At 45.8% G+C, this 27993-nt stretch overlaps 2 protein-coding genes across 2 annotated transcripts in view; both read right to left on the minus strand.

Moving 5' to 3' along the window:
* Positions 1-27993, minus strand: part of AlkB (alpha-ketoglutarate-dependent dioxygenase AlkB) — a 309007-nt gene that overhangs the window by 254531 nt on the left and 26483 nt on the right. The window contains exon 2 of the mRNA XM_045754930.2: positions 6942-7091. Within this exon, the coding sequence (XP_045610886.1) occupies positions 6942-7061 (120 nt within the window). The 5' untranslated portion in view covers positions 7062-7091. The remainder of the gene's footprint in view (positions 1-6941; positions 7092-27993) is intronic.
* Positions 12492-24174, minus strand: LOC138362852 (uncharacterized). Its single transcript, XM_069321424.1, has 11 exons — positions 23716-24174; positions 22588-22938; positions 21594-22446; positions 19833-21434; positions 18522-19301; positions 16666-17108; positions 15744-16524; positions 15297-15584; positions 14151-14951; positions 13014-13358; positions 12492-12712 (listed from the first exon to the last, which is right to left on the minus strand). Exons 1-11 carry the CDS (start codon positions 24172-24174, stop codon positions 12492-12494), a joined length of 6924 nt encoding a protein of 2307 aa, XP_069177525.1.

A 27993-nucleotide genomic window follows, 5' to 3' on the forward strand; every position in this document is an offset into this window, starting at 1 on the left:
AACTCAAACCAAACAAATCCCCAGGGCCGGATGAATTGTTTGCCAGGGTGCTTAAAGAATGCAAAGAGGAGCTGTGTGACCCACTGTCAACCATATTTAATAAATCAATAGAGTCAGGCAGAGTGCCAGAGTTTTGGAAAGTTGCTAATGTGGTACCAGTTTTTAAGAAGGGAGATAGATCACTTGCGTCTAACTATCGACCAATTAGCCTAACGTCTATTGTGGGAAAGTTACTCGAATCTATAATAGCAAATAAAATTCGTCTTCATCTTGAAAAACATAAATTAATAATTGAGTCGCAACATGGTTTTATAAATGGCCGTTCATGTTTAACAAATTTGTTATCTTTTTATTCTAGCATAGTTGAGGCAGTTGATAGTGGTAAGGATTGTGATGTTGTGTACCTTGACTTTAGCAAAGCTTTTGATACAGTGCCACATGAAAGACTGATTAAAAAGATAGAGTCTCATGGTATTGGGGGTGCTATATTAAGCTGGATTAGGGCATGGCTATACCAAAGGAAACAGAGAGTTAGTATAAATGGAATCAAGTCAGAGTGGGAAAATGTTGTAAGTGGAGTGCCTCAAGGCTCTGTCCTGGGACCTCTGTTGTTTATAATATATTTAAATGTTTTAGATTCAGGTTTGAGTAGCAACATTTGCAAATTTGCCGATGATACGAAAATCGGTAGGGAAATTAATTCGGAGGAGGACTCACTATCACTTCAAGTTGATCTAGATAGGGTTTTGAAATGGTCAAAGGATTGGCAGATGCAGCTTAATGCTGATAAATGTAAAGTTCTGAGGTTAGGTAATGATGATAGAATTGCAAGATACGAGCTAGATGGTGTTGAGATTGCGAAGTCGGATTGCGAAAGGGATCTGAGAGTTATGATTAGTAAGAATTTAAAAGAAAAGGATCAATGCATAATATGTTCGTAATAAGGCAAATCGGACACTTGGATTTATTTATCGCAGGTGTTTGTTAGCCAGAGGCGCGTGCGCCACCCATGGTTGCTCATTCAGTACTAATCCAGCCAGCAGCTCTGCATTTTGGAAATTTTTTCCAAGATGGCTGCCTCTCACTGGAGGTCCTAAGAGTCCATTTCGTACACAACCAACCTTGTACACATTTAGAATTGGTACCAAAATATCAAAGAGTTTTCTCGGTTGGCGCAGTTTCCAGCCGACCGAGAATACTCGGTTGGCACAGTTAAGTAGTTAAAAGAAGGCACCAACCTGGGAAGGCTATGTAGCACCATTGTGTGTAGCAATACACCAATTTTTTTTTAACAAATAATGCACCTGTATGGTAAAACAAATCCTGTCAGCTGTAAAAATATTGATGCAGTCATTTAAATAAAAAAATATAATGAAAGAAATATTACTGGTTTATTTTTATCCTATCTTTTTGCACTGTACAGTATATCCAAGGAAGTGAAAAATTGAGACATAATGCACAATTTAATGAATGATTCAAAAATGATTAGCATGGATTAGCAGTTCAAAAGAAATATGACTATTGCATATGAACATGAGATCTTAATGGTCCATGGTTAACATGATTTAATAAGGATAATACAGTACAGTGGTACCTCGGAACACGAGTGTCCTTGTATGCGAGTTTTTCGGAATATGAGCAGGATTCCCTCGGAAAACGTGTCTCGGAAGGCGAGGGTTACCTCAGAACATGAATTTGTTGATACATGTACAGGCCGACTAGCGCATTGTGGCACGGCAATCATGCCTCAGTTTACCAGTGTCTCGCGCCCAGTTACTATCCCACCTGAATTCTTCACAAGGATTTACAGTTTTTTGTCGGTTTTTGGGCCATTTGAGCATAAAAGTTGTCATTATATATCTCGCCATCGGTCTCAAGAAAGCCATTGGTAAGGTTCAACCCAAGAAAATAGCTGAGGCAGTAGAGGATGTCCCTTCTTGATTAAGAAAATGTGTGAAGTATGGGAAGAACTGCAAAGTTTTGTTGAAAAAACTCACCCAGATAAAGCTGTAGCAGGCCGTTGCATTGACCTTTTAAATGACAATGCGATGTCTTAATACAGACAAGTGTTAAAATGTAGGGAAAAACAAGTGTCTTTAGACAGATTCTTAGTAAAACAAGCAAGTCCTAGTGGTATGCAGGCAAAATGTGCCAGAGTGTGCATACCAGTGAAGTCCTCACTGCCTGATGTTATAATGGAAGGAGACTCCCCTTCCAAACAGTAACACCTCTCCTCCCTCCTCCTCACATCTTCCATACACCAACAACAGTCCTCAGCAAGGGTAAGTAATAACTTGAACATAGTTTTGTAGGTTTATTTAGATGAATTAGGTACAAAAATTTAGTTTGATGTGGGGTTTTTGGGGTAGTCAGGAACGGATTAATTCATTTCCCATTATTTCTTATGGGTTAATTAGCTTCGGAATACGAGTTTTCGGAATACGAGCTGTCTCCAGGAACGAAATTAAACTCTTAAACTGAGGTACCCCCTGAGGCATACCTCAGTTTAAGAGTTTAATTGGTTCCTGGAGACGCCTCGTATTCCGAAGCTAATTTCCCCAAAAGAAATAAAGGGAAATCAATTAATCCGTTCCTGACTACCCCAAAAACCCCACATCAAACTAAATTTTTATACCTAATTCATCTAAATAAACCTACAAAACTATGTTCAAGTTATTACTTACCTTGCTGTCGAGTGCTGTAGGCGTATGGAAGATGGTGAGGAGGTGGGAGGAGGAGAGGAGTTACTGTTTGGAAGGGGAGTCCCCTTCCATTATCACATCAAGCAGTGAGGACCTTTCTGGTGTGCTCTCCCTGGGACGTTTTATCTGAGTGCCACTAGGTCCTGGTTGAGGCTCACTGCTCGATTTCCTCACCACAAATCTGTCCAAACCCTGGCTTTCTCACAAATAATGGCGTCCGAAACACTATCACCCCTTAACTCCTTGTCGTGTATCCAAATTAATAACAACTTTTCCACTTCTTCAAGTATTTGTGGTCTTTGTTTCATTATTGTTCTGACTCCTTTTGCCACTTTAGCACTCATAATCTCATTTTTCTTCTTAAGTATAGTGCATATTGTTGATGTGGCTTTGTTGTACTGCCTACAAAGTTCAACAACACGTGTACCGTTCTCATGCTTCCGAATGATCTCTTGTTTCTCCTCTATTGTCATCCTCACATGGGCTTTCTGGCCTTTATCCTTACCACTAGCTTTCTTGGGACCCATGGTGAGAAATATAATAACAAATTGTATAGTCAAATCACCAAAAATCCAACAAAACACTGAAAATCCACGAGAAGAATTGATGTGGGGTAGTCACTGGGCGCGAGACAATGGTAAACTGAGGGGCAGAGGGGCGACGTTCGCCGAACCACCATGCGCTGGGTCGGCCTGTATGCGTATCAACAAACTCGCGTTCCGAGACATATTTTCCGAGGAAATCCTGCTCGTATTCCGAAAAACTCACATACAGGGACACTCGCATTCCGAGGTACCACTGTATTTACATGTTTTGTTCACCATAACTGTACATCTAAGCTTGTATGGTGAGTAAAGGCACAAAGATGTAGCTACACACACTGTCAGCTGGTGGCGGCCGACCTCAAGACCCGACGCACTAATATTTTCCTCCAACAATACTGTTTGTGGTGTTATTACGTTATATACACATATTATATATTAGTATCTACCTATTTTATTCACCATACCTGTACAAATAAGCTGGTATGGTGCCCAAAAACCATAGTGGCCACCAGTAAACAACATGATAAGTTGTGTAGACGACTGCACCTCCCTCACCAAAATGGCGGCTCCCAACCTACTCCTCTTGCTGTTATTACACTCTCTACACACACGTTATATATAAGTATCTACAGTTATGTTCACCATAGCGAACCACTAAGCTGGTATGGTGAGTGCAGTCAATAAAAGGTGGCCACAGACCGTCAGAAGATGACGCCACCACCCTCCCTCCCACAACATTACTCATCCCTTCATGGAGCACAGCACTAAATATCACCACAATCCTGCTATTATCAGAGTACTGGTCTGTTTTATCACAATCAAGGGTCTTCTGTAATACTATCATCGTTAAATAATAGCATGAACATATATATTATGGCATTTGTAGGCGATGCTGTGGTCACAAGCTGAACAGCGGTGCTGTGAGCTCGTGCTGCGTGCATCAGCCTTGGTGGCTCGCTCAGTACTGAAGCTCTCACACCCAAGAATGTTGGCCTGGATTTTTTTTCTAGGTGGCATCTGGCAACTATCGGTCGTGGCTGCACTATAGCTGCCCCTATCCCAGGCGTGGCGTTTAAATTATAGCGCTAGACACGAAATCATATATATATGACATGCGCAGTTTTGGTTTGTCACTGAAAGCATATATATATGATTTGCGCGGTTTAAGGGTTAACAAGCCGCCGGCATTCTGTGCTCATCAAGGCCACTAGATAGTTAGTGGCCCTTGGGTATATCCAGTAAATATATACAATAATTGTCAGCGCATCTTCCGAGCAACAAGGACTGCTACATAGTATCTCTTAGAATTACGCAGGTAAACAACAAATGTAGCGTATTTGTTTACTACAATGTCGGTACTGGCTGTAGAAGTTGAAAAAACATAGTTTTACTTCGAAATATACTAATTTTATAAGAAAATTCAACGTAAATAGGAGGCAGTAGAGCTCCAATAAGCCAGTGCTAAATCTTCAATATGAAGAATGTTGCCTGCTCTCTGATTGGCCAAACGAAACAAAGTAGTGACCTCTATCAGCACGCAGGTGAACCAGACCCAAAACCCAAATATCTTCCTAAGTGGATCTACCTGAATTGCACCTAAGCATCTTCTTAGGGCATACTTAGGAACCTTCGTAGCAAACCTACTTACGAAGAAATACATGGAGCTTCGTGAATTTAGGTCTTGTTCTTTTGATTAATGGTGGGTCATTCTTTTGTGTTTTTTATGTATGGTACTAGAAATTCCCCTGTGTTCTCCTCCATTCTATGGATATTAGAGTTGCCTTTGAATCCTCAATCAGTAAACTAAAAATTACATTATTAATTCTCAAGCATTCTTTACCAAGTTCCTTATACCCCTTGGTGTTCATGATTATTGACTTCTACCCTCCCAAGGTCAATAAAAGACACATTCAGATTTAAACCAGGGAGGTGGTGGCAGTGTTTAATGAGTTTTTATTTATTAGTTTTAAAATAATAATACCTTCTCTTGTTGTTCCCCCTCAGTTAATATTTCATAGTTAATAATTTAGCTGTAGTTCATTGGGGGTCACACTGATCTGCAATGCAGTGTTAACCTGGGGTGTTGAGTGAGTAAAGGGTGTAAAGCAGATGGGGTTATTACAACCCCACTGAAGGCCACGAGAAAAGACCCGAAAAGCCCACGAATCATGGGACCAGGTGTGAGCGAACAGAGCAAGCCTCCCCCAACTGCCCCGTCAATGGGGCGAACCGCGAAAAGGGCTGATGCCCTTTACGAGAACCCTGCCTGCGCACAGTGCGAGCACCGCGCCGACCTAGACACAGCTGGGACCAAAGGCTGCACCGGTTCTGAAACTGGCACCTGTGGCCCACCTCAACGGCTGGAAACCCACGGACCATAGCACGACCCCTCCTAGGGGTCCAGGGTGGGTTCCGGGAGGAACCCACCCTGGACTCTCGGATAACCAAAAGGTCAGACATCGGGCAGCAGCTGGAAGAAGCCGCCTGCATATATTGTTCGATCGCAGAAGCAGCAAACAGCAAAGGACAAAAAGGTGAAGACAATCTAAGAGCCAGAGTCTAAGCGGATTCCAAGAAGGAAGCGAGCACCACCTGCCGACATGCGAGGCATGCAGCAAAAACCGCAACAGCGCATCCCGCAGGATCAGCGCAAACAGCTTCAAAAGGGAAGATGACGCACGAGCAGCCAAGGCCAAGGCGCTAGACCCAGGAATGGCCCCAAGCACCTCTACATCCTCCATAAGCCAATCCAAAGACAGATCAAGGAGGGAAAAGAAGCGCAGGACCGAAGGCAACGAGCCTCGTGCGCGCAAGTCCTCAGCCACAAGCACTGACGAAGAGGAGGGAACCTACACGTGATGCTGAACCACACCAACATCCCACAGAAGAGCCGGAGCGAAAAAGCACTCATTAAGGTGCGCAAAGTCGCCTCCCCCCCCCCCACCAGGTAAACCTGGACCACAGTCAACGCCTCGTGCCACTCCAGCGTGCAGGTACAACAGAAGGTGTCCCAAGCATCCAACGAAAACAAAGGGCAGTCCGCTAGCCAGGACGAGTCCGGAACCTCATAACGAACCCAGTATGGAGACGAAGACTCAAACCTGAAGAAAGACGGATTCATTATAGAAGCATAATCCGGGTCGCGCAGGAGGTAAGCTGCAATGACCACCCACACCTCAGGCGGAGAGATGCGGGAAGCGGAAAAGCTTCGGAAGGACAGAACCGACGGACCCGAAACGGAACTGAACCCGTGGAGGAGCTGAACCCAAATCCAAGTCGTAGGCAGAGGGGGGAAAAGAAAACCCCACTCCTGTAACAGCAAGCCCCACTCGGAGGGTCGGAAAACCCAGGCGGGGTGCAACGGGGCCCAAGGCCCCAAGTCAGCTACTCCCCAACCCTGGGAATTGCCACATCAGGCCCCGGGGCCGAGTCGTCCTCCAACACCCCGGCCTCACAAGAAAAAGCCGGGGCAGCTGGAATAGCAGGAAGAGGATGGGCCCACTGGCAGTTTTTAAAAATTTGAAAGAGTTTCAGAAAATTTAAAAAACTGAGCTCAATGTCACACTTCATATGACTTTTATGCAGTTTAGGGGTTAAAACTGTAGAAAATATTTATCAAATATACTATATCTGGTGTAACAACTCAATATATAAAATTTAAACCAATAACACCAATTACCTAAGCAACTCTCACCTTGAAAAAGTCATCAACTTGAATGACATGACTGAGATCAGGAGGTGGCTGCTTTCTTTTAAAATACTTGAATTCATGTGTAAATCTGTCTTCTTCACAGTCAGCTCCACTTCCTTCCATCTTAACTGGTTCTTACTTGGGATAGTGCCTCTTTAATGCAAGAAATATTCTCATTAAAATAGAACAGAAACAATATAGTAATATAAATAAACAGCTCATCCTCCTGCTTACATAGTAATGAGATGGACTTATAGTAATGAGATGGACCATAGTACTGTACATATATTGACCTAATGAACAATTAGACAGTAGAAATTGATACTATTGAATTTGAAGAAACCAGAAAAGGTTTAGTATTTATGTTGCTAATAAAACCTAACTTAAGGGGCCAGTAACTAGAGCACTTTTGTCAAAAATCAAAATATTCTAAAAAATGTTAACAAAATATCACGGCATTTGGCATCAGAGTTGTGGCAAGTTCATCCCAATACATTAATAAAAAGATTTTCAACAAATTTTTATACAAATAAATCAGGGCGTGGCAGTGCCATGCGCCATACATGGGCAGTGAGTGCTCAGGATCATTGCGGTCTTGCATGATTTCATTACATCAATAGAATTTATTGCTAACAGATCGGACAAATATGCACATATATAATAGTACATTTATGGATTAGCAATGTGTGTATACACATGAGAGAGAGAGAGAGAGAGAGAGAGAATGAGAGAGAATGAGTGAGAATATGAGTGTGTGTGTGAGAGTGTTAGAGAGAGTAAGAGTGTGAGAGAGAGTAAGTGTGTGAGAGAGGGAGAGGGAGAGTGGGAGGGGCAGAGTTGACCGTGGAAAGCACCTTTAGTTACTGAGTGTCTCTGATGGAGATAGGAGGGGCGATGCTGTTTGATCGTTTGGTAATCCCGATGGCTTTCCTTTAGAGGAATGCTAAATGCAAGAGAGAAAGTATGTTGAATGAATTCATATACAAAACAGGAGAAAACCAAGGATGCATGTACAGTACAACCTCGATTCAACGTACCCCCGATTCAACCAATCTCCGGCTAGTTCGCACACTTTTCAGGCCGGATTTACTTACCCGGTTCGACGAACAATGATTCGCCGAAGTGGGGGATGTTCGGATTTGCTTACGACGTCGAGACAGAGTTCACAAACTGGTGGAAAACTTTCCCATTCTATCACAGATTACAATTATTAATTCCTTCATATGACAAGTTGGATCACACAAGTGGACCACAAAAGTGGACCACACAAGTGGTCCACAAGTGGTCCACAAGCTTACGATGTTGGGACAGAGTTCACAGAGTGGTGGAAAACTTTACCATACCATCACAGATTACAATTAATAATTCCTTCATATGACAAGTTGGATCACACAACAAGTGAACCATATGAACCAAACACCAGCCAGAATGGTCCACACAAGAAGTGACGCATATTAACCAAACACCAGCCAGAGTGGTCCACACAAGTGAACGACGGAGTTTCAATGATTTTCGTTCACCAAATTGTGGCACACGTACCTTTGTAAATTAATTTAAAGGCTGAAGCGTGAATAGCTAGCTAATGTGTTGAAATCTTCTGATATACATTTTCTGCAATGAAACAAGACGAGTGAGGGTGGACAGATAAGGGAATACTGTACAGTAAACCTCACTGTACAGTGAGGTTTCACTCACTTTCGTCTGTGTTGTCATAGTTCAGTAACCCATGACTTTGAATGTTTCACATTAAATCATTTCTAAAACTGGTGTTTTAATAACTTTATTATTCTAATTAAACTAAACTAAATAAAACCAAAAATATACTGTAATATGATAGATATCTGCTATTTGAGAAATTATTCACGTTATTGGCGGCACAACTCCAACACGAGTGGACGGGTCTAATCCGTGAAACACACAACACCATGCTTGTTTTGTTCGATTTCGTCGCAACAGTTCAGTGATCTACGGCTTCGAAATAATAAAATTAATAAATCAGTTCCAAAATAAGTATTTTTTATAGCTCTTATTACTGTAATAATGTTGCTAAACTAAACATGTAACCTAAAAATATATAATTTGATGTAAATCGAATATTTGAGAGAAATTTATGTTACTGGAAATCGAACACAACACCAGGTGTGATTTGTTCGATTTCATCGCCACAGTTCAGTGACCTACGGCTTCGAAATAATAAAATTAATAAATCAGTTCCAAAATAAGCATTTTTTATAGCTCTTATTAACGTAATAATGTTGCTAAACTAAATATATAACCCAAAAATATATAATTTGATGTAAATCGAATATTTAAGAGAGGTTTGTTACTGGATCTGGCGTAAACACCAGCCTACTGAAGGGTGTATGTATAGACTAGTCTGCGTTCGTACAGTATGCACCCTTAGCTTTGTCTGCGATTGACGTACAGTATTTATCCACCTGTGGAAGAATAATTGTGGAACTGACCAGTTTTTTACTACAGCTCTTTGGTTATAAAGCAAAATGTCTCAGGGCTTACTAATAGTGCCTTATTAATGCCAAAAATGAAGCAATATTTTGCAAGAACTAGTAGCAGAAAATCAACCAGCCCTACCACAGCCGTACCCAGCACGAGAACAGCTGTACCCAACACAAGAACAGCTGTACCAAGCACGAGAACAGCCGTACCCAGCACGAGAACAGCCGTACCCAACACGAGAACAGCTGTACCCAACACAAGAACAGCCGTACCAAGCACGAGAACAGCCGTACCAAGCACGAGAACAGCCGTACCAAGCGCGAGAACAGCCGTACCAAGCACGAGAACAGCCGAACCCAGCACGAGAACAGCCGTACCCAGCTCGAGAACAGTCGTACTCAGCAAGAGAACAGCCGGACCAAGTACGAGAACAGCCGTACCAAGCACGAGAACAGCCGAACCCAGCACGAGAACAGCCGTACCCAGCACGAGAACAGCCGAACCCAGCACGAGAACAGCCGTACCCAGCACGAGAACAGCCATACACAGCACGAGAACATCCGTACCCAGTACAAGAACAGCCGTACCCAGCACGAGCACAGTTGCACCCAGCACTGGTACAACAGCAGCCAGCACCAGCTCAGAAGCAGCTGAACCCACAGCAGCAGCGAGCACCAGCAAAGCTGATGCAAACATCTAAAAACATCGTGTGCGGCGTGAACAGTTAGAACAAGTGTTAAATTTAAGTGTGTACACAGTGTTAAAATTAAAGTTGCAGTAATTTTAGTGTACAATAGTTTTCATAAACTGTATTGTAGTACTCAACATACAGCAGAACTACTTTTAATCAACACAGTGCTAACGGCATAATGCACTACAGCACGTATTTACTGTAGAGCATTCACAACTTCACAAAACGTCGAGATGGACATAGCTCCAACAATAAAGTAAATATTATGAATTACAGTATTTTTTAGTAGAGAAGTAATATATAGGTACAGTATGTAATATGATAATGCATTTTTATGGTGTACAAGAAAAAAAAAAATGACACTGACACAAACGCCTCCTGAAGGTCACCTCTTGCAACGAATCCAACGCTCCAACAAACTGGAGTTGGTCCCATATAGTACGTTGAATCGAGGTTGTACTGTAATATGTGATAGCGCGAGTGAGTGAGTGGAGAGGGAGGCGCGTCCCCTCACCTCTCGCGTAGTGTCACAAACAGTGCCTAGCAATGCCAGCCATTATCACACATGTATAGGCAATATAGTTCCTGAAATATTCATAATGTTTACTCCTCACACAATTACTGCAATTAATGTTTGCTTAAGAGTGCCATTTATCAGAACACAGGTAAATACTCTATACAAGTGCTAATAAAGTCCATGGATATCACCTCTTACCTGTGGAATGGTGTACATATTCAAAATAATAATTATGTGAATATTTACAGTAAATGTATGAAAATATATATATATATATATTATTAATTTCAAAAGATATTGTCCTACAAATTTAACCCTTAACACCGTGCTGCGCCGAGTTTATTGTGAAATTTCCCCGGTGCGCATGAAATAAACTGTTCCCCAAAAATTATTTTTTCTTCGTAAAATGATAAATTCCCTTCCAAGAACATATCTATGTAAAAATAAATACCAAATTCCACTTACTTTGGCTGTGGGGACGTGGATAAGGTGCCTGTGACATCATCAGGGCCTGGTCGCCCGTGCATGACTCGCCCAGACACGGTCGCGCGGGCCATTCAAGCACCGGGTGTTGCCACATGTATATTTTCAATTATTTGTTTTATGTACAGGTATTTCCAATGTGGTTTTATTTGTTTTTGTTTTATCGTATATGATGCATATTTGTGTCCTTTACAATATGTATACAGCAGAATGTTCATAATGTACCCTGGAACTGTGATACATGTGTCAGTAATGTGTCCACAATAAATGTTTATTGTCGCAATATTACCTGTTAAAAATTCACTAAAATTACAATATGTACAGTTTCACACACTATTTACACAGTAACACACTGTGTACTTCGGAAGTGAGTAATAATCAAGAAATAGCCCATGGTACACAGTGCGACTTTGCTCTCAATGCACCAGGTACAGATAAATTTTCGCTTCCTGTTTCTTCATTCTGTGTGCTTGCAAATAACGCACTCACGTACACCCTTGGCTTTAGAATTTGTAGGTTGTATGTAGCCAAGCTTGTAAAGCATAAAGTAGTATTGAAAAGATTATAGGAAAAGATCAATTTGTAAGGTAGTCTTGAAAAGATCACTTTGTATGATCCCACACAGGAAGAGATTCAGCTTGCCTCAAAGAGTGTCCGTCAGTCAGAAAGAGATTCAGCTAGCCTCAAAGAGTGTCCGTCAGTTAGGAAGAGATTCAGGTATTCTTGAAAATATCTATGGAAAACACCACCGCTAACACTGTTCATCTATGCTATTTGTATCAGATGCATCATCACTAAACGCAGAAAACGATTCATCTATGAATCATCTAAATAAATTGGAGATAGCATAGGATTGCAAGAGTGACGCTCAGAGCTACAACTGGATACGCTCGCTGTATCGTCCTCATAGGTGCTGTATCACTTGCATCCGACCTTTGTATTAGGTCCTTATTGCGCCTAGCTTCATTAATATTATGACCCTTATGTTTTTCAAACAATAAGGTTTGAATTTCACCGACAGAGCTTCATCTTTACACTGCGTCGGACAAGTGTTTGGGAGCCAGAGACGCGTGCGGCAAGCGTGCGCCACCCATGGTTGCTCATTCAGTACTAACCCAGTCAGCAGCCCAAGGGCATTCTGGGAATTTTTTCCAAGATGGCAGCCTCTCACTGGAGGTCCTAAGAGTCCATTTCGTACACAACCAACCTTGTACACATTTAGAATTGGTACCGAAAAATCAAGAAGAGTTTTCTCGGTTGGCGCAGTTTCCCACCGACCGAGAATACTCGGTTGGCGCAGTTAAGTGGTTAAATTCGCAAATGTTCTCACCATAAGCCTTTTTGTACTTGGCTTTCATTCATTCTGCATTTTTTATTGTTGCCTGATGTGCTTTATTTTGTAGAGCTATTCTGGCATTTGTATTCTACAGTTACCAGTCACCTGATCAAGAGCGACCTCTAGCAGGTCATCACCAGCGACCTCTAGCAGGTCATCACCAGTGACCTCTAGCACATCATCACCAGCTATCTCTAGCACATCATCACCAGCAACCTCTATCAGATCATCACCAGCTACCTCTAGCACATCATCACCAGCGACCTCTAGCACATCATAACCAGCGACCTCTAAACAGAACATTACCAGCTACCTTTAGCACATCACCACCAGCAACCTCTAGCACATCACCAGCAACCTCTAGCACATCATAGCCAGCGACCTCTAGCACATCATCACCAGCGACCTCTAGCACATCATCACCAGCGACCTCTAGCACATCATCACCAGCGACCTCTAGCACATCATCACCAGCGACCTCTAGCACATCATCACCAACGACCTCTAGCACATCATCATCAGCTGCCTCTAGCACATCATCACCAGCTGCCTCTAGCACATCACCACCAGCTGCCTCTAGCACATCATCACCAGCTGCCTCTAGCACATCATCACCAGTTGCCTGTAGCACATCATCACCAGCTGCCTGTAGCACATCATCGCCAGCTGCCTGTAGCAAATCATCACCAGCCGCCTCTAGCACATCACCACCAGCTGCCTCTAGCACATCATCACCAGCTGCCTCTAGCACATCATCACCAGCTGCCTGTAGCACATCATCACCAGCTGCCTGTAGCACATCATCACCAGCTGCCTGTAGCACATCATCGCCAGCTGCCTGTAGCAAATCATCACCAGCTATCTCTAGCACATCACCACCAGCAACCTCTATCAGATCATCACCAGCTACCTCTAGCACATCATCACCAGCGACCTCTAGCACATCATCACCAGCGACCTCTAGCACATCATCACCAGCGACCTCTAGCACATCACCACCAGCAACCTCTAGCACATCACCAGCAACCTCTAGCACATCATCACCAGCGACCTCTAGCACATCATCACCAGCGACCTCTAGCACATCATCACCAGCTGCCTCTAGCACATCACCACCAGCTGCCTCTAGCACATCATCACCAGCAACCTCTAGCACATCATCACAAGCGACCTCTAGCACATCACCAGCGACCTCTAGCACATCACCACCAGCAACCTCTAGCACATCACCAGCAACCTCTAGCACATCATCACCAGCGACCTCTAGCACATCATCACCAGCGACCTCTAGCACATCATCACCAGCTGCCTCTAGCACATCACCACCAGCTGCCTCTAGCACATCATCACCAGCAACCTCTAGCACATCATCACCAGCGACCTCTAGCACATCATCACCAGCGACCTCTAGCACATCATCACCAGCTGCCTCTAGCACATCATCACCAGTGACCTCTAGCACATCACCAGCGACCTCTAGCACATCACCATCGACCTCTAGCACATAACCACTAGCAACCTCTAGCACATCATCACCAACGACCTCTAGCACATCATCACCAGCGACCTCTAGGACATGACCACCAGCAACCTCTAGCACATCACCACCAGCAACCTCTAGCACATCATCACCAGCGACCTCTAGCACATCATCACCAGCGACCTCTAGCACATCATCACCAGCGACCTCTAGCACATCATCACCAGCTGCCTCTAGCACATCATCACCAGCGACCTCTAGCACATCATCACCAGCGACCTCTAGCACATCATCACCAGCAACCTCTAGCACATGACCACTAGCAACCTCTAGCACATCATCACCAACGACCTCTAGCACAACATCACCAGCGACCTCTAGCACATCACCAGCGACCTCTAGCACATCACCATCGACCTCTAGCACATCATCACCATCGACCTCTAGCACATCACCATCGACCTCTAGCACGTCATCACCATCGACCTCTAGTACATCATCACCAGCAACCTCTAGCACATCACCACCAGTTGCCTCTAGTACATCATCACCAGCCACCTCTAGCACATCATCACCAGCTGCCTGTAGCACATCATCACCAGCTGCCTGAAGCACATCATCACCAGCGACCTCTGGCACATCATCACCGGCGACCTCTAGCACATTATCACCAGCTACCTGAAGCACATCATCACCAGCAACCTCTAGCACATCACCACCAGCAACCTCTAGCACATCATCACCAGCTGCCTCTAGCACATCATCACCAGCAACCTCTAGCACATCATCACCAGCGACTTCTAACACATCATCACCAACGACCTCTAGCACAACATCACCAGCGACCTCTAGCACATCACCAGCGACCTCTAGCATATCACCATCGACCTCTAGCACATCATCACCATCGACCTCTAGCACATCACCATCGACCTCTAGCACGTCATCACCATCGACCTCTAGTACATCATCACCAGCAACCTCTAGCACATCACCACCAGTTGCCTCTAGCACATCATCACCAGCCACCTCAAGCACATCATCACCAGCTGCCTGTAGCACATCATCACCAGCTGCCTGTAGCACATCATCACCAGTGACCTCTAGCACATCATCACCGGCGACCTCTAGCACATCATCACCAGCTACCTGAAGCACATCATCACCAGCAACCTCTAGCACATCACCAGCGACTTCTAGCACATCACCACCAGCAACCTCTAGCACATCACCATCGACCTCTAGCACATCATCACCATCGACCTCTAGTACATCATCACCAGCAACCTCTAGCACATCATCACCAGCGACCTCTAGCACATCATCACCATCGACCTCTAGCACATCATCACCATCGACCTCTAGCACATAACCATCGACCTCTAGCACATCACCAGCGACTTCTAGCACATCACCATCGACCTCTAGCACATCATCACCATCGACCTCTAGTACATCATCACTAGCAACCTCTAGCACATCATCACCAGCGACCTCTAGCACATCATCACCAGCGACCTCTAGCACATCATCACCAGCTGCCTCTAGCACATCATCACCAGTGACCTCTAGCACATCACCAGCGACCTCTAGCACATCACCATCGACCTCTAGCACATGACCACTAGCAACCTCTAGCACATCATCACCAACGACCTCTAGCACATCATCACCAGCGACCTCTAGGACATGACCACCAGCAACCTCTAGCACATCACCACCAGCAACCTCTAGCACATCATCACCAGCGACCTCTAGCACATCATCACCAGCGACCTCTAGCACATCATCACCAGCGACCTCTAGCACATCATCACCAGCTGCCTCTAGCACATCATCACCAGCGACCTCTAGCACATCATCACCAGCGACCTCTAGCACATCATCACCAGCAACCTCTAGCACATGACCACTAGCAACCTCTAGCACATCATCACCAACGACCTCTAGCACAACATCACCAGCGACCTCTAGCACATCACCAGCGACCTCTAGCACATCACCATCGACCTCTAGCACATCATCACCATCGACCTCTAGCACATCACCATCGACCTCTTGCACGTCATCACCATCGACCTCTAGTACATCATCACCAGCAACCTCTAGCACATCACCACCAGTTGCCTCTAGCACATCATCACCAGCCACCTCTAGCACATCATCACCAGCTGCCTGTAGCACATCATCACCAGCTGCCTGTAGCACATCATCACCAGCGACCTCTGGCACATCATCACCGGCGACCTCTAGCACATTATCACCAGCTACCTGAAGCACATCATCACCAGCAACCTCTAGCACATCACCACCAGCAACCTCTAGCACATCATCACCAGCTGCCTCTAGCACATCATCACCAGCAACCTCTAGCACATCATCACCAGCGACTTCTAACACATCATCGCCAACGACCTCTAGCACAACATCACCAGCGACCTCTAGCACATCACCAGCGACCTCTAGCACATCACCATCGACCTCTAGCACATCATCACCATCGACCTCTAGCATATCACCATCGACCTCTAGCACGTCATCACCATCGACCTCTAGTACATCATCACCAGCAACCTCTAGCACATCACCACCAGTTGCCTCTAGCACATCATCACCAGCTGCCTGTAGCACATCATCACCAGCGACCTCTAGCACATCATCACCGGCGACCTCTAGCACATCATCACCAGCTACCTGAAGCACATCATCACCAGCAACCTCTAGCACATCACCAGCGACTTCTAGCACATCACCACCAGCAACCTCTAGCACATCACCATCGACCTCTAGCACATCATCACCATCGACCTCTAGTACATCATCACCAGCAACCTCTAGCACATCATCACCAGCGACCTCTAGCACATCATCACCATCGACCTCTAGCATATCATCACCATCGACCTCTAGCACATCACCATCGACCTCTAGCACATCACCATCGACCTCTAGCACATCATCACCATCGACCTCTAGTACATCATCACCAGCAACCTCTAGCACATCATCACCAGCGACCTCTAGCACATCATCACCAGCGACCTCTAGCACATCATCACCAGCTGCCTCTAGCACATCATCACCAGTGACCTCTAGCACATCACCAGCGACCTCTAGCACATCACCATCGACCTCTAGCACATGACCACTAGCAACCTCTAGCACATCATCACCAACGACCTCTAGCACATCATCACCAGCGACCTCTAGGACATGACCACCAGCAACCTCTAGCACATCACCACCAGCAACCTCTAGCACATCATCACCAGCGACCTCTAGCACATCATCACCAGCGACCTCTAGCACATCATCACCAGCGACCTCTAGCACATCATCACCAGCTGCCTCTAGCACATCATCACCAGCTGCCTCTAGCACATCACCAGCTGCCTCTAGCACATCATCACCAGCTGCCTCTAGCACATCATCACCAGCTGCCTCTAGCACATCATCACCAGCTGCCTGTAGCACATCATCGCCAGCTGCCTGTAGCAAATCATCACCAGCTGCCTCTAGCACATCACCACCAGCTGCCTCTAGCACATCATCACCAGCTGCCTCTAGCACATCATCACCAGCTGCCTGTAGCACATCATCACCAGCTGCCTCTAGCACATCACCACCAGCTGCCTCTAGCACATCATCACCAGCTGCCTCTAGCACATCATCACCAGCTGCCTGTAGCACATCATCACCAGCTGCCTGTAGCACATCATCGCCAGCTGCCTGTAGCAAATCATCACCAGCTATCTCTAGCACATCACCACCAGCAACCTCTATCAGATCATCACCAGCTACCTCTAGCACATCATCACCAGCGACCTCTAGCACATCATCACCAGCGACCTCTAGCACATCATCACCAGCGACCTCTAGCACATCACCACCAGCAACCTCTAGCACATCACCAGCAACCTCTAGCACATCACCAGCGACCTCTAGCACATCATCACCAGCGACCTCTAGCACATCATCACCAGCTGCCTCTAGCACATCACCACCAGCTGCCTCTAGCACATCATCACCAGCGACCTCTAGCACATCATCACAAGCGACCTCTAGCACATCATCACCAGCGACCTCTAGCACATCACCACCAGCAACCTCTAGCACATCACCAGCAACCTATAGCACATCATCACCAGCGACCTCTAGCACATCATTACCAGCGACCTCTAGCACATCATCACCAGCTGCCTCTAGCACATCACCACCCGCTGCCTCTAGCACATCATCACCAGCAACCTCTAGCACATCATCACCAGCGACCTCTAGCACACCATCACCAGCGACCTGTAGCACATCATCACCAGCTGCCTCTAGCACATCATCACCAGTGACCTCTAGCACATCACCAGCGACCTCTAGCACATCACCATCGACCTCTAGCACATGACCACTAGCAACCTCTAGCACATCATCACCAACGACCTCTAGCACATCATCACCAGCGACCTCTAGGACATGACCACCAGCAACCTCTAGCACATCACCACCAGCAACCTCTAGCACATCATCACCAGCGACCTCTAGCACATCATCACCAGCGACCTCTAGCACATCATCACCAGCGACCTCTAGCACATCATCACCAGCTGCCTCTAGCACATCATCACCAGCGACCTCTAGCACATCATCACCAGCGACCTCTAGCACATCATCACCAGCAACCTCTAGCACATGACCACTAGCAACCTCTAGCACATCATCACCAACGACCTCTAGCAGAACATCACCAGCGACCTCTAGCACATCACCATCGACCTCTAGCACATCATCACCATCGACCTCTAGCACATCACCATCGACCTCTAGCACGTCATCACCATCGACCTCTAGTACATGATCACCAGCAACCTCTAGCACATCACCACCAGTTGCCTCTAGCACATCATCACCAGCCACCTCTAGCACATCATCACCAGCTGCCTGTAGCACATCATCACCAGCTGCCTGTAGCACATCATCACCAGCGACCTCTGGCACATCATCACCGGCGACCTCTAGCACATTATCACCAGCTACCTGAAGCACATCATCACCAGCAACGTCTAGCACATCACCACCAGCAACCTCTAGCACATCATCACCAGCTGCCTCTAGCACATCATCACCAGCAACCTCTAGCACATCATCACCAGCGACTTCTAACACATCATCACCAACGACCTCTAGCACAACATCACCAGCGACCTCTAGCACATCACCAGCGACCTCTAGCACATCACCATCGACCTCTAGCACATCATCACCATCGACCTTTAGCACATCACCATCGACCTCTAGCACGTCATCACCATCGACCTCTAGTACATCATCACCAGCAACCTCTAGCACATCACCACCAGTTGCCTCTAGCACATCATCACCAGCCACCTCAAGCACATCATCACCAGCTGCCTGTAGCACATCATCACCAGCTGCCTGTAGCACATCATCACCAGCGACCTCTAGCACATCATCACCGGCGACCTCTAGCACATCATCACCAGCTACCTGAAGCACATCATCACCAGCAACCTCTAGCACATCACCAGCGACTTCTAGCACATCACCACCAGCAACCTCTAGCACATCACCATCGACCTCTAGCACATCATCACCATCGACCTCTAGTACATCATCACCAGCAACCTCTAGCACATCATCACCAGCGACCTCTAGCACATCATCACCATCGACCTCTAGCACATCATCACCATCGACCTCTAGCACATAACCATCGACCTCTAGCACATCACCAGCGACTTCTAGCACATCACCATCGACCTCTAGCACATCATCACCATCGACCTCTAGTACATCATCACTAGCAACCTCTAGCACATCATCACCAGCGACCTCTAGCACATCATCACCAGCGACCTCTAGCACATCATCACCAGCTGCCTCTAGCATATCATCACCAGTGACCTCTAGCACATCACCAGCGACCTCTAGCACATCACCATCGACCTCTAGCACATCACCATCGACCTCTAGCACATGACCACTAGCAACCTCTAGCACATCATCACCAACGACCTCTAGCACATCATCACCAGCGACCTCTAGGACATGACCACCAGCAACCTCTAGCACATCACCACCAGCAACCTCTAGCACATGACCACTAGCAACCTCTAGCACATCATCACCAACGACCTCTAGCACATCATCACCAGCTGCCTCTAGCACATCATCACCAGCGACCTCTAGCACATCATCACCAGCGACCTCTAGCACATCATCACCAGCAACCTCTAGCACATGACCACTAGCAACCTCTAGCACATCATCACCAACGACCTCTAGCACAACATCACCAGCGACCTCTAGCACATCACCAGCGACCTCTAGCACATCACCATCGACCTCTAGCACATCATCACCATCGACCTCTTGCACGTCATCACCATCGACCTCTAGTACATCATCACCAGCAACCTCTAGCACATCACCACCAGTTGCCTCTAGCACATCATCACCAGCCACCTCTAGCACATCATCACCAGCTGCCTGTAGCACATCATCACCAGCTGCCTGTAGCACATCATCACCAGCGACCTCTGGCACATCATCACCGGCGACCTCTAGCACATTATCACCAGCTACCTGAAGCACATCATCACCAGCAACCTCTAGCACATCACCACCAGCAACCTCTAGCACATCATCACCAGCTGCCTCTAGCACATCATCACCAGCAACCTCTAGCACATCATCACCAGCGACTTCTAACACATCATCACCAACGACCTCTAGCACAACATCACCAGCGACCTCTAGCACATCACCAGCGACCTCTAGCACATCACCATCGACCTCTAGCACATCATCACCATCGACCTCTAGCATATCACCATCGACCTCTAGCACGTCATCACCATCGACCTCTAGTACATCATCACCAGCAACCTCTAGCACATCACCACCAGTTGCCTCTAGCACATCATCACCAGCTGCCTGTAGCACATCATCACCAGCGACCTCTAGCACATCATCACCGGCGACCTCTAGCACATCATCACCAGCTACCTGAAGCACATCATCATCAGCAACCTCTAGCACATCACCAGCGACTTCTAGCACATCACCACCAGCAACCTCTAGCACATCACCATCGACCTCTAGCACATCATCACCATCGACCTCTAGTACATCATCACCAGCAACCTCTAGCACATCATCACCAGCGACCTCTAGCACATCATCACCATCGACCTCTAGCATATCATCACCATCGACCTCTAGCACATCACCATCGACCTCTAGCACATCACCATCGACCTCTAGCACATCATCACCATCGACCTCTAGTACATCATCACCAGCAACCTCTAGCACATCATCACCAGCGACCTCTAGCACATCATCACCAGCGACCTCTAGCACATCATCACCAGCTGCCTCTAGCACATCATCACCAGTGACCTCTAGCACATCACCAGCGACCTCTAGCACATCACCATCGACCTCTAGCACATGACCACTAGCAACCTCTAGCACATCATCACCAACGACCTCTAGCACATCATCACCAGCGACCTCTAGGACATGACCACCAGCAACCTCTAGCACATCACCACCAGCAACCTCTAGCACATCATCACCAGCGACCTCTAGCACATCATCACCAGCGACCTCTAGCACATCATCACCAGCGACCTCTAGCACATCATCACCAGCTGCCTCTAGCACATCATCACCAGCGACCTCTAGCACATCATCACCAGCGACCTCTAGCACATCATCACCAGCAACCTCTAGCACATGACCACTAGCAACCTCTAGCACATCATCACCAACGACCTCTAGCACAACATCACCAGCGACCTCTAGCACATCACCAGCGACCTCTAGCACATCACCATCGACCTCTAGCACATCATCACCATCGACCTCTAGCACATCACCATCGACCTCTTGCACGTCATCACCATCGACCTCTAGTACATCATCACCAGCAACCTCTAGCACATCACCACCAGTTGCCTCTAGCACATCATCACCAGCCACCTCTAGCACATCATCACCAGCTGCCTGTAGCACATCATCACCAGCTGCCTGTAGCACATCATCACCAGCGACCTCTGGCACATCATCACCGGTGACCTCTAGCACATTATCACCAGCTACCTGAAGCACATCATCACCAGCAACCTCTAGCACATCACCACCAGCAACCTCTAGCACATCATCACCAGCTGCCTCTAGCACATCATCACCAGCAACCTCTAGCACATCATCACCAGCGACTTCTAACACATCATCACCAACGACCTCTAGCACAACATCACCAGCGACCTCTAGCACATCACCAGCGACCTCTAGCACATCACCATCGACCTCTAGCACATCATCACCATCGACCTCTAGCACATCACCATCGACCTCTAGCACGTCATCACCATCGACCTCTAGTACATCATCACCAGCAACCTCTAGCACATCACCACCAGTTGCCTCTAGCACATCATCACCAGCCACCTCTAGAACATCATCACCAGCTGCCTGTAGCACATCATCACTAGCTGCCTGTAGCACATCATCACCAGCTGCCTGTAGCACATCATCACCAGCGACCTCTAGCACATCATCACCGGCGACCTCTAGCACATCATCACTAGCTACCTGAAGCACATCATCACCAGCAACCTCTAGCACATCACCAGCGACTTCTAGCACATCACCACCAGCAACCTCTAGCACATCACCATCGACCTCTAGCACATCATCACCATCGACCTCTAGTACATCATCACCAGCAACCTCTAGCACATCATCACCAGCGACCTCTAGCACATCATCACCATCGACCTCTAGCACATCATCACCATCGACCTCTAGCACATCACCATCGACCTCTAGCACATCACCATCGACCTCTAGCACATCATCACCATCGACCTCTAGTACATCATCACCAGCAACCTTTAGCACATCACCACCAGCAACCTCTAGCACATCATCACCAGCTGCCTGTAGCACATTATTGCCAGCGACCTCTAGCACATCATCACCAGCAACCTCTAGCACATCACCACCAGCCGCCTGTAGCACATCATCACCAGCTGCCTGTAGCACATCATCACCGGCGACCTCTAGCACATCATAACCAGCGACCTCTAGCACATCACCACCAGCAACCTCTAGCACATCATCACCAGCTGCCTCTAGCACATCATCACCGGCGACCTCTAGCACATCATAACCAGCGACCTCTAGCACATCATCACCAGCTGCCATATCATCACTAGCTGCCTCTAGCACATCATCACCAGCTGCCTCAAGCACATCATCACCAGCTACCTCTAGTACATCATCACCAGTGACCTCTAGCACATCATCACCAGCAACCTCTAGCACATCATCACCAGCTACCTCTAGCACATCATCACCAGTGACCTCTAGCACATCATCACCAGCTGCCTCTAGCACATCATCATCAGTGACCTCTAGCACATCATCATCAGCTACCTCTAGCACATCATCACCAGTGACCTCTAGCACATCATCACTAGCTGCCTCTAGCACATCATCACCAGCTGCTTCTAGCACATCATCACCAGCTACCTCTAGCACATCATCACCAGCTACCTCTAGCACATCATCACCAGTGACCTCTAGCACATCATCACCAGCGACCTCTAGCACATCATCACCAGCGACCTCTAGCACATCATCACCAGCTGCCTCTAGCACATCACCAGCGAACTCTACCACATCATCACCAGCGACCTCTAGCACATCATCACCAGCTGTCTCTAGCACATCACCAGCAACCTCTAGCACATCACCAGCTGCCTCTAGCACATCATCACCAGCTACCTCTAGCACATCATCACCAGCGACCTCTAGCACATCATCACCAGCTGCCTCAAGCACATCATCACCAGCAACCTCTAGTGCATCATCACCAGCTGCCTCTAGCACATTATCACCAGCAATCTCTAGCACATCATCACCAGCGACCTCTAGCACATCATCACCAGCTGCCTCTAGCACATCATAACCAGCGACCTTTAGCACATCATCACCAGCTGCTTCTAGTACATCACCACCAGCTGTCTGTAACACATCATCACCAGCTACCTTCAACTGAGAGTCTGCACCAAGTATCTGTGTGTGATAAACATTTTCTGTATCCTCCTCAGTATTAACTCCAGTAATTTCTTCCTCGTCCATTACTCCAGTACATGTGCCTCCTAGAATATTTCCTCTAGCATGCATGCCAAATACTACTACATATGGCGATGATGATGTAGTCTCTGAAGTCGTGATATTCATGGCATACGTAGTAACGGTAACAATGATGCCCAAGGAAAGCTTGATTCATCATTTATACCTGAATCGATCAACTTGCAAAGTTTGTCCTGAAAGACTTTGTTGCCATTTTCAACACATCCCTGTGCCTGGGAGTGTCGGGGTCTTCCAGTTAAAAAAAAATTTATCACCCCCTTCCCCCTCTGATCAAAACTACATTTCAGCATTAGGTTTACAAACTCTTTGCCATTGTCTGAATGGAAATATCTCAGGAGTCCTAAATATGCTAAAACGCGCTCCTCCAGCATTAAAGCAACTTCCCTGGCAGTTTAAGATTTTAAAGGAAACACAATATGATATTTGCTGAAATGATCTACCACATGACAAATATAGTTATAGTCTCCGTCTGGAGAATTTCCCGTGACTGTCAGGTCTACTTGTATGCAATGCATAAACTCCATTTCGACGATCAGTTTCAGAGGGGGGGGGGGGCCGCATGTCTGGGGCTGTGTCTATATATGTGTGAAAGTCACAAAAATTAACACGTGATGAAAAACGTGACAGTGTAAGACCACGGAGGAAGAATTGAAATATTGATTATGCATAATAATGATGATGATGATGCCATACAGGAATTTGTATGGCTCATTCCTTCTGAAGATGTATTAATATACAAAAGTACTTAAGGAAATTCCTGTTTCAATTCTTCCTCTGTGGTCTGACACTGTCAGGCCACTGACACTACATATGTCAGGCCAATCCTGGAGTATGCGGCCCCAGCATGGAGTCCATAACTAGTCAAGGATAGGACCAAACTAGTCTGGTATCCGAGACTAGTAGACTAGTAACCGAGCTGAGAGGAATGAGCTACGAGGAGAGGCTACAGGAATTAAACCTTACTTCGCTGGAAGACAGAAGAGTTAGGGGGGATATGATCACCACATTCAAAATTCTCAAGGGAATTGATAGGGTAGATAAAGACAGGCTATTTAACACAAGGGGCACACACACTAGGGGACACAAGTGGAAACTAAGTGCCCAAATGAGTCACAGACATATTAGAAAGAACTTTTTAGTGTCAGAGTGGTTGACAAATGGATTGCATTAGGAAGTGATATGGTGGAGGCTGACTCCATACACAGTTTCAAGTGTAGATATGATAGAGCCCAATACGCTCAGCAACCTGTACACCTGTTGACTGACGGTTGAGAGGCGGGACCAAAAAGCCAGAGCTCAACCCCCGCAAGCACAATTAGGTGAGTACTGTCACATTTTTCATCATGTAATAATTTTTGTGATTTACACACACACACACACACACACACTATAATATATATATACTGTGTATATATACGTATATATATATGTCGTACCTAGTAGCCAGAACGCACTTATCAGCCTACTATGCAAGGCCCGATTTGCCTAATAAGCCAAGTTTCCCTGGATTAACATATTTTCTACAATTTTTTTCTTATGAAATGATAAAGCTATACATTTCATTATGTATGAGGTCAATTTTTTTTTATTGGAGTTAAAATTAACGTAGATATATGAAAGAACCTAACCAACCCTACCTAACCTAGCCTAACCTATCTTTATAAGTGTGGTTAGGTTAGATAGCCGAAAACGTTAGGTTAGGTTAGGTAGACGAAAAACAATTAATTTATGAAAACTTGGCAAATTGGGCCTTGCATAGTAGGCTGAGAAGTGCGTTCTGGCTACTAGGTACGACATATATATATATATATATATATATATATATATATATATATATATATATATATATATATATATATATATATATATATATATATATAATATATATATATATATAATATATATATATATATATATATATATATATATATATATTATATATATATATACAGTACTGTATATACAGTGGTACCTCGGTTAAAGGGTTTAATCCGTTTATGGAGACAGCTCGTATTTACGAAAACTCGTAATCCGAAGCTAATTTTCCCATAAGAAATAATGGGAAATGAATTAATCCATTCCTGACTACCCAAAAACCCTTACTTCAAACAAAATTGTATACCTAATTCATCTAAATAAACCTACAAAACTATGTTCAAGTTATTACTTACCCTTGCTGAAGACTGCTGTTGGCGTATGGAAGATGGTGAGGAGGAGGGAGGAGAGGTGTTACTGTTTGGAAGGGGAGTCCCCTTCCATTATAACATCAGGCAGTGAGGACTTCACTGGTATGCACTCTCTGGCACATTTTTCCTGCATACCACTAGGACTTGCTTGTCTTACTAAGAATCTGTCTAAAGACACTTGTTTTTTCCTACAATTTAACACTTGTCTGTAATAAGACGTCACATTGTCATTTAAAAGGTCAATGCAACGGCCTGCTACAGCTTAACCCTTAACATGCTAGGGGTATAATATCCTTTCTTCCCCACAGGCGCATGCAATTTTGAAAAAAAAAAAATTATTTTTTCTTCCTAACCTGTTAATTTGTGTTCACTGATCACAGGAAAAATAAGAAAAAAATCGTAAGTGGCATATATTGGCCGCTATAGGGCGGGGAAGTGTGGCAAAAAATAGGCACTGACTGAGCGTTCGTCCCAAGGCGGTCTGTTGATCGCCAGCTGTCAGGCCGGAGTTGCCACAAAGACATAATTACCTAATTATTTCAATGTCTCTGATTGATTTTTCATAGTTTTTTTGCTGTAATATTATTCAATAGTGTGTAGTTTGATATATTTATATAATAAAATGAGTGAATCATCAGCTGTACTCAAAAACATGGTGTGCATATTGTTGATTCAATTATGTTCATCAATTAGTGAACAAATACTTTGTCAGTTATTACACTATATACACAGGTTATATATAAGTATCTGCATGTTTTGTTCACCATAACGAACCACTAAGTAGCTATTATGAGTTAAAAAGTAACGAGGAGTGACCGCCGTGTACCAGCCGGCCACTCCCGCCCTCCCTCAAGTCATCTGACTCACCCACATTCTCCACCCACCATACTGTTTTTGCTTTTATATACAGACGTTATATATAAGTATTTACATGTTTTGTTCACCATAACTGTACATCTAAGCTTGTATGGTGAGTAAAGGCACAAAGACGTAGGACCTCACAGTCAGCTGATGGCTGCCACCCTCAAGGCCGCCACTGGCTGCCACTCCCTCCCTCTCTCACCTCACCTGACTTGCCACCAATCTCCACCCACCATACTGTTTTTGCTTTTATATACAGACGTTATATATAAGTCTTTACATGTTTTGTTCACCATAACTGTACATTTAAGCTTGTATGGTGAGTAAAGGCACAAAGACGTAGGACCTCACAGTCAGCTGATGGCTGCCGCCCTCAAGGCCAGACGCACTAATATTTCTACTCCAACAATACTGTTTGTGGTGTTATTACGCTATATACACACATTATATATAAATATCTACCTGTTTTATTCACCATACTTGTACAAGTAAACTGGTATGGTGCCCAAAGACCATCGTGGTAACCAGTAAACAACACCGTCGTCTACACGGTGGCGTCGTGCAGACGACGCCACCACCCTCACCAAAATAGCGGCTCCCAACCTTCTCCTCTTGCTGTTTATACCCTCCATACACACGTTATATATAAGTATCTACATTTGTGTTCACCATAGCGAACCACTAAGCTGGTATGGTGAGTGCAGTCAATAAAAGGTGGCCACACACAGTCAGAAGACAACGCCACTACCCTACCCTCCTACAGCATTACTCCTCCCTCCATGGAGCACAGTGCTAAATATCACCACAATCCTGCTATTATCAGAACCCTGGTCAGTTTTATCACAGTCAGGGGTCTTCT

Source organism: Procambarus clarkii, chromosome 9, assembly GCF_040958095.1.
Source record: "Procambarus clarkii isolate CNS0578487 chromosome 9, FALCON_Pclarkii_2.0, whole genome shotgun sequence".
In the NCBI taxonomy this organism is placed as follows: domain Eukaryota; kingdom Metazoa; phylum Arthropoda; class Malacostraca; order Decapoda; family Cambaridae; genus Procambarus; species Procambarus clarkii.